The sequence below is a fragment of the Penaeus monodon genome, chromosome 5, assembly GCF_015228065.2.
Source record: "Penaeus monodon isolate SGIC_2016 chromosome 5, NSTDA_Pmon_1, whole genome shotgun sequence".
Lineage (NCBI taxonomy): Eukaryota > Metazoa > Arthropoda > Malacostraca > Decapoda > Penaeidae > Penaeus > Penaeus monodon.
The window spans coordinates 8,423,568-8,433,216 of NC_051390.1; the positions used below are offsets into that span (position 1 = coordinate 8,423,568).

At 34.5% G+C, this 9,649-nt stretch overlaps 2 protein-coding genes across 2 annotated transcripts in view; one reads left to right on the forward strand and one right to left on the reverse strand.

Moving 5' to 3' along the window:
* Window positions 1-2,914: 2,914 nt before the first annotated feature.
* Window positions 2,915-9,649, forward strand: part of LOC119572922 (neurotrophin 1-like) — a 25,367-nt gene continuing 18,632 nt past the window's right edge. Inside the window, exons 1-2 of the mRNA XM_037919879.1 lie at window positions 2,915-2,951; window positions 3,109-3,707. Of these exons, the coding sequence (XP_037775807.1) occupies window positions 2,934-2,951; window positions 3,109-3,707 (617 nt within the window). The 5' untranslated portion in view covers window positions 2,915-2,933. The remainder of the gene's footprint in view (window positions 2,952-3,108; window positions 3,708-9,649) is intronic.
* On the reverse strand, window positions 7,021-8,172 carry LOC119572924 (protein spaetzle 3-like). The gene is made up of 2 exons (XM_037919881.1): window positions 8,066-8,172; window positions 7,021-7,958 (listed from the first exon to the last, which is right to left on the reverse strand). The coding sequence occupies exons 1-2, from the start codon at window positions 8,078-8,080 to the stop codon at window positions 7,239-7,241; spliced, it is 735 nt and encodes a 244-aa protein (XP_037775809.1). The 5' UTR covers window positions 8,081-8,172; the 3' UTR covers window positions 7,021-7,238.

Sequence of the window (9,649 nt, forward strand, 5' to 3'; positions counted from 1 at the left end):
GTGAGAAAGTATGTATACATATATAGTGTATATGTATATGTATATCTACATGCATATACATATATATATTTTTACTTCATTATTTCTCTCCCTATATATACATATATGCACATTATATTCTTTATGAGCTTTCACGTAGATCAAACCTTGGAGTTGCGCATCTTCGTAATGCATGGGTGTGGCCAACGCATATAAATTCGATCACTCTGATAATACCAAATGGCTAACAGTAGAACCGTTTTTCGTATCCCTCTGCTCGTGCCATCATGGCTCTTACAATGGTAGGTTGTGGCAATTCTGTTAGTTAAAGCTGTCTTCACTGTACTATCTGAAGGGTTTTGACTTTACGAAAAAAATATTTTAATGTTGATCTTTGCTTTCCAGTCGGTCGTTGTGGGTTCCGTCTATCCCCAACGTATGGCCTTCACCCTTTCTTACGGGCATCATGCGCCTGCTAAGCTCACCAGCCTACCAACGACCACGGCTACGACCAAGAGATACTGCACCCAGAAGTCTTTTCTTACGACTCATGTGACCCTTACAAGGGCCTCTTCATCGAAATCTACAAGATGCCTTCTGCCTGCTCCTGCCACCTTCCTGCCTAACAAGCCATCACAACCCTCCTCAACGAATCGCCTCTTCTAACACTCCATGGCCACCACAGAACCACCGGCAATCCCTGTTAGCCTTTCAAGCGAAGGAGAACTGCTCTCTTCACGTACCACCACTTGTCATGTCATGTCATGCCCGTCTTTAATCTCTCTCCCCTCTTCAGCCACGTAAAAGCTAGAAGCGAGACGTCCATTGTAATATCTTTATAAACCAGTCATTTATAACAGCTATATGATTTCATACTCCTTGGCATGTTATATGCTGTCCATGTCAATCAATAAGAAAATAAGAAACAAGTAATGATGATCATATAATTAATTGCAATTATAAAGACATTTATAATTACGTATGATGATTTTGATAATAATGATATAGATAATTATGATAATTATTATTATAATTAGAATAAGCATAAGATGGAGGACAAAAGAAAAACAACAATAATATGAATAATAGTAATAATGCTAACGCTATTAATAATAATAGTAATAATAAAACAACTATAATAACAATAATGATAATAATAATAATAACAATAATGATAATAATAATAATAATAATAATAATAATAGTAATATGGTGTACAATAATGACTGCAGTAATAATAATGATAATAATAAAACATAACGGACATGGTGATGAAGATGAAAGTGATGATCATAACATAAGGTTAAGAAAATTATGATGATATTGATGGTAGTAATAGTAATAATGCTGATGATAATAATAATACTGATATAAACAGTAACGATGGAACCATGATAGTTTAAGTTTACGAAATTTGGAGAGAAATATCAATAGCGGCATAGCAAAATGATATATGCCATTGATACAAAAAGTTATCCTTCTCGTTATGGCTTTCTTATTGTTTCGATAGGGAAAATTAACAGTAACAATAAATTGTGAATATAATATGAAATATGACCCACAACCATATCTAAAGGAATTTAGTGTAAGTACACTAATGGTGCACATAATGCGATAGAATAAAAGAAATCCATATATTCCAAGCAATCGGTGACAGTGTTCTCCTCTGGTAATGAATATGACTACTAAAGACCACAAAGGCACAGGGATATAAAATATTTGTAGTGTTATTAATATATATGCACATATATAAATAAATAAATAAATATATATATTATATATATATATATATATATATATATATATATATATATATATATTCTCTCTTTTTCATTCATATAATATTTTGCATAATCTATATGTGTGTGTGTGTGTGTGTGTGTGTGTGTGTGTGTGTGTGTGTGTGTGTGTGTGTGTGTGTGTGTGTGTGTGTGTGTGTGTGTGTGTGTGTGTGTGTGTGTGTGTGTCTATGTATATATTTATATTTATTTATTTATATTTATGCATATATACATGTGTATCTGTATATGTATATATACTTGTATATACAATATATATATATATAGATAGATAGATAGATAGATAGATAGATAGATACATGTTTATTTATTTATTTATATATATATTTATATATATATGCACATATATGTGTGTACATATACATAGACATGAATATATGTATATATACTGATTTACACATAACCACAAAGCCGGAAGCACACACATTACATGTATATTAGATTTGCATGCATATATATATATATATATATATATATATATATATATATATATATATATATGTGTGTGTGTGTGTGTGTGTGTGTGTGTGTGTGTGTGTGTGTGTGTGTGTGTGTGTGAAATATATACATACATATATTGCATATATACGAACACATGTACATATATCTGTGTGCACTGTACATATGCATATCTGTGTGCTGTGTATATATATATATATATATATATATATATATATATATATATATATATATATATATATATATATATATATATATATATATATACATATATTCGTATATATAGCCACACATGCTTCCCTTCTCTGTCCTATATGTTTGATTCCCAACTTTTTTTTTTCTGAACTTAATTAAATGTATGTATATTCATATATGTATATATTTACACTTTTATATATATTTATGTATGCATATGTGTTTGAAAATTATATCCAGAAATAACGACGTGGGAAAAGTTACCTTTTCTAATTATTCTTATTCCATTTTCACTTTTCTTTACTAAGATAGTGACAAAATACTAAGTGTAAAACAATCTCGGGAGAAAGTTTAAAGGATCTATGAATAAAAAAAGAAGTTAATTTCACGGTTCGCTTGTGCAGTGGCGCGGGAGGGGGGGTAGGCGGTACGTTTCCCTATATAAAGGACGCCCATCATCCCGGTCGGTACAGTTTGATACCGAGAGTTGAGACTGCAAACATGGCTTTACGATACCTGGTGAGTTCATATTAAATGAAGAGAAACATTTACTGATACATGCATACATATATGCGCACATATGAGTGTAGGTATAGATGTGTTGATACAGACACACATGTATATAATGGATACAATCTTCATCAATATGCTAAAATCTTACCATATTCTGTTGCAGGTTTCGCTGTCTTTGGCGGTAGCAGTTCTGACCGACCAGACCTCACACGTCAATATCAGTCTCGGCGGTGCTCCTGCTGTCAACCATCCACAACCTTCCTACCATCCTGCTCCCGCTTATGAACATTCCACTGAGCATGAACATGAACCTGCTGTGCCAAAATGTGCTGCTAACACAACCAAATCATGGTGCCTCCAAGACGACCATTATCCCACTTACGAGATCAAACACACAGTCGAGTATCACTACGAGAAGTTCCTCTCCCTCTATGCTGACGTAGCTGACCTCAACACCGAGCTGTCTGTGGACCGACCAAACACCCTGGATGAGGAAACTTACTTGTGTCCATCAGAGACCACTTACGTCAGGCCCCTTCGTGCCCAGAACACTGAGGGAAAATGGCGTGTCGTTGTCAATAATATCGGTACCCATTATCAATCTCTCATTCAGACTACACGCATGGAAGAATGTCTCACTTCCGGCGATGCATGTCCTCTGGTGCCTGAATGCTACGATTCCAAGTGTGTGCAGAAGTCCATCTACCACCGCTTCCTTGTCTACGACCCCTATGATCAGTACTTCCCCTTCGCCATCGAGACATTCAAGTTTCCCGCCAGCTGTGCCTGCGTCTTGGCATGGCCACCTATACCATCGACCATTATTCACCAAACACCTGATTTCAAGCGACTTTAGTGGGGGAAATGGATTTAAATTCAAAAATATTTTAACATCCTTATCGCATTGGGACCAAGGTATTAAGTCCATAGAAAGCAGTTTTCTAGTCATCTATTTGTGATATGTACAGGAATGATGAGAACTGATTACAAATGACATCTAAATCCATATCTTTTGTGAAACAAAAATAAATATTTACATATTAGACATTTACATATTTTCCTTCTTTCCAACTTAAGTTTTTGCATGTTTATGTTCATGTGTATGTGTATGTATGTATATAGGTATATATAACATATAAACATAGACACATACATATACACGAACACATATTTTGTATGTGGTTATAATATGCATTCATATGTATGTATAATTTATACAGTATTATTTAAGTGTACAAACATAAGTGTAAATATATATGGATATATACGTATGTATACATATAAGCTTGTTGATATGTGTGTGTATATATATATGCACATACACATATTATTTTCTACATTGTTATGACAATAATAGTCCTTTGTTTTTGGTTTGGTGTTATTCTCGCCATTATCAGCTGTCATCTCCAGTGCTATCATTTCTATCAATGTCCTTTGCTGTTTGCTATGGTGTTATTCTTGCTATTATCAGTTATCATCTCCAGTGCTATCTTTTCTAACAATGTAATTGTTATGGTGGTATTGCCTTTTTACAGGAACCCCCTTGGTAAGTCTCTTTAACATTATTCTTAATATCTTAGAAGAAAAGCAGTTATATTTTCGCACTCCTTTAATGATCAGAATTGATTATATTGTTGCCATTGGCTAATTCTGTGTATATTAATCTAGGCATTGTCGGGTAAATATCGGCGGCGAAAGTCAGCACATTTTCGCCATACATAAACATATGTATTAATGTGTGTAGTGTAGAGTGGCGATTCTTTAATGAGCATTGTGGTAGCGTGTCATACGGAATGGTTGTATATGCCGCAATTTTTTTTTTTTTTTTTAATATATATATATATATATATATATATATATATATATATATATATATATATATATATTAACGTTTTTTCTCTCACTTTCATCAACGGAGTCACTTGAGCAACTGGCATGTTCTCTTCCGTGTCCTTCCCAAAGCACTGTGCTCTTCTGTAATTGTCTCTGCCTTTATGAAGTAAAAGTAACCGCATAATAGCTCGATTACCCTTACGAGCATGACGAAATAGCCTGCTTATTCTTGGGAGCAAGGCGACCATGAGGATTGATGAGGCCCAGGCGCTTGGCCGTGCCTTCACTGCCTCTGTTAAGAGTAATGTGCGGTTTAAAACATGGTGAAATTTTTTAAAAATCAACATAGTACATGAATAATAGACAGGGATATATGCGTATGTATGAAGTATATATGTAATGCGGGTGTAGGTTTGTGGGTATGTCTAAATCAGTATATATACATTCATACACATGTAAATATACATATCTATGAATATGTATACACACACATGCGTATGTGCAAATATATATATATATATATATATTATATATAATATATATATATATTATATATATATATATATATATATATATAATATATATATACATTTTATATATATATGCATATATATATATCTATATTATATCTATATATATATATATATATATATATATATATATATATATATATATATATATATATATACTTTATTTACAATTATATATACAGATACATATACACATATGCGTAAATATATATTAATAAGATACATACACACGCATATGCACATATATCTATTTGTCTATCTGTCAATATATTCTGTGTATGTGTGCGTGCGTGTGTTTGTACGTGCGTGCGTGCGGGCGTGTGTGTGTGTGTGTGTGTGTGTGTGTGTGTGTGTGTGTGTGTGTGTGTGTGTGTGTGTGTGTGTGTGTGTGTGTGTGTGTGTGTGTGTGGTGTGCAGGTAGGTGGGTGTGCATGCGTAAATAGTTATATAAAAAAAGAGAGAGCATACACACAAATTCTTTGATATCACTATAACTGTTTTCTATCCCAGTGGCTTTGTGGTCTTTAACAGGCATATTCATTTCCGGGGTGTGAAAGCTGTTATTGATTGGGAAATATGGATTTCTTTTGTTATTGTGGTAGGTTCTTTTAATAGTATCCACTGTTTAGATAATTTATCTTTTTCTTTAGCATCATTAGAGGTGAGTTGATAAACAATAATTCAGATATATTCACATATTTACAGTAATGTACACAAGATATAAATTTTCGGTTTCTTCAGGTGTCACTTCCTTTTCACAGGTCAGAGCGCAAAGAGATGCGCTAGTACGGTGACTCCTGTTTCACTCCCATTCCCTTATTGAAATTCGATTTCTCAGTCATATTAATACACACCAAAAGATAATGACAGGTGTGGCTGAAAAGACTTACTCTTGCGTGGTCACTGTCATCGCTTTTGTTTTACCTCAGGGCGTAAGGGAGATGCTTACAAAAACGTTTCAAAACTTATATAACCCATTTTATAAAAGAGATAATTACGCAAACCCAAAGGTTACACAAATGAGTATTTATTTTGAATGAGAATTAGACCAATCCTTGGAAAGTTATGATATCACAGTGTGTGAACTATTAGTATACTTGACCTAAATTCCTTATTTAATATTATACTCACAACTAGATGTTACAGTGGTTTTCCTTATAGGAACAATAAAAACGCCATAACGAGACTGATAATTGTCAGCATCAACGTATTCATTGATCTATATCATATTGTTATTTCACTATTGACTTTTTCTCCATATTTAGTAAATGCAAAAGATTAGGGTTCTGTCGGTACTGTTTATATTGTCATTATTATCAGTATCATCATAATTTTCACAACCTCACGCTATGATCATCATTTTCGTGATTACACCACTTCCATCATTGTTTTTTTTTTTACAATCATTATTGTAATCCTTATTTCTATTATCATTAACATTATTATTATTATTATTATTACGATTACTATTATTATTATTATTTTGTTATTGTTCATCTTCTTATACTTATCCTGATTATAATAGTAATTATTATAAATATTCTTGCTATCTTTTTTATTGACAGTGGTATTATTGTTATGATAATCATCATAATGATAAGTATCATTATAACTGCAATTAGTGCTAATTATCATTACTCGTTTCTTATTTTCTAACGATTATTAACATAATAAGCAAATAAAATATGCAAAGGAGTAAGAAATCATATACATATATTCAAAAATGATTTGTTTATAAAGATATTACAACAGACGCTTCTATCTTTTATATGGCTGAAGATGGGAGAGAGAGCAGCGGCGGGAGTGTTCCGGCGGTTCCTGGCATGACTAGTGGTACGTGAAGTTCTCCAGTCACGTGGGGTATTCTCCTCCGCTTTAAACAGGGGTTGTCGTTGGTTTCTTTGTGGGCATGGAGTATTGTGGTGGCGTTTTAAGCGGGAAGGTGGCAGGAGCAGGCAGATGGCATCTTGTAGATGTCAATGAAGAGGCCCTTGTAAGGGTCACATGGGTCATAGGAAAGGAGTCGGTGGTACACTGACTTCTGGGTGCAATGGCTCTGGTAGCAAGGAGCTAGGGCGCGGCAAGCAGCCTCTGGGAACAGACAAGTCTCGAGGCGAGCAGTCTGGCTGTAATAGTGAACGTCGTTGACAATGACGCGCCACTTGCCCTCCACGTTCTGGGCACGTTTGGGCATGGCATACACCACTTCGGAGGGACAGATGTAACCCTCAGGACCACCCCAGTGAGTGGCATCGTAGGGAGAGTCCCCAGTGGAAGCTCCAGTGTAGTAAGAATAGTCGAAGGCCTCCTCCTGATCCTTGGTAAGCATATCTACCAGGTCGTCAGCAGACTGGTCGGCGACATCAGCGTACTTCTTGGCGAACAGGTGATCGGCGGTGATGGCAGCCTTAATCTCGTATTCAGGATACTCAGTGTCTTCCAAGCAGTAGGAGAGAGTGGAGTTGTCAGCGCAGGCTGGGGCAACAGTTGGGTCGCAGTAACCGTGCTCATAGGAATGCTGGTGAGCGTAGGCAGGTGCATGATGACCGTAAGCAGGCGCATGATGACCATAAGCGGGCTGTGGGTGATGGCCATATGCTGGGGGATGGACAGAGCCCAGAACGACTCCGGCGCATAAAAGAACAACCGACTGGAAAGCAAAGATTAACATTAAAATAAAACAAACTTTTCGTAAAGTGTAATTCTTCATATAATACAGTGAACACATCTTTAACTGGCAGTTTTGTCACAACCTACCAAAGTAAGAGCCATGGTGAAATGAGCAGATAGATACGAGAATCGCTTCTACTGTTGGCCATTCGTTATTATCGAGCTTATATACTCCAGGTATTGTTTGGCCACGCCCACGTACTACGAAGATGCGCGACTCCAAGGTTAGAAAAACGTGAAAGTGCATTATTTCCTGACTCTGTCGCCATTATTTTCCCATTATCACAGACAAGCGAACTAATTTCTAACCTTCTCCCCCTTTTCCTTTATCCTGGAAGTAGAGAAGTGGACAAGACATAATCACATTCACAAAGCCACTAAAACACATTCATATATATGCATATATATATATATATATATATATATATATATATATATATATATATATATATATATATATACTGTCTACACATATATATGTGTAGACAGGTATGGGTGTGGGTGTTTGTATGGATACATATATAATTTTTTACATACTAGGTGCATATATATGTATATATGTGTGTATACATTACATGAATATATACATACAATGGAGGGGTGTGTGGCAAGGGAGGGTAGACGAGCGAAGTGAAGGCATTTTATGCTATAATGAGACTTATAACGGTGTAATTTCTTAAAACTAATTCATTTAGAATCGTTGGGGGTGGGCAAACTAGAGTCTTGGGTGGGAAACTGCCTCTCCGCCCCCACCAAATGACGCCCCCTGTATATATACATGTACTTATGTTTATTAGGAATATATATATATATATATATATATATGTATATATATATATATATATATATATATATATATATACGTGAAATATGTGTGTATATATGTATATATTAATGTATGTGTGTGTGTGCGCGCGCGCGCGTGTGTGTGTGTGTGTGTTTGTTGCGTGTATCCATACACATGTAAACACACACACACACACATATATATAAATGTATACACACAATAATATAGACACAAAAGCACATAGAGTATATTAACACACACACATATATCTTAGAACTTTAGAGACATCTATACTAAGTACATTTATATAAACGAATATACATATACATATATGTGTATTTGTTTGCTTGTTCGCGTGATAACGCACACACACACATATGTGTATATATATAAACAGTATAAATAGATATATATATCCCATTAAATACTATTTCTTTATCTAATTATCTATCGATAATATATCCATATATATATCTATACAATAGTAAATTTATTGATATATTATCTGTCAGTTGTGAATCTATGAATATATGTAATTATGTACCTATACATTTATATAATTATCTGGGTACAGTGTGTGTGTGTATGTACATATACAGGGTGTCCACAAAGTCTCTTTACAATTTGTAAAGAGACTTTGGGACACAAACAAAGGTACGGGATATTGCTGACTTGAAGCAAAGGATTCGTAATGCAATTGCCACCATTGATGAACTTATGCTACAGCGAACATGGCAAGAAATAGAGTACCGACTTGATGTCCTGCGTGCAACTAATGATGCCCAAAAAATTAAAAAAATTAATATATACTTATCATAATAAAACCAATCTGGTTTAGATATCTCATAAACTGCTTTTGTAATAAATTTTCAATTTAAACAATA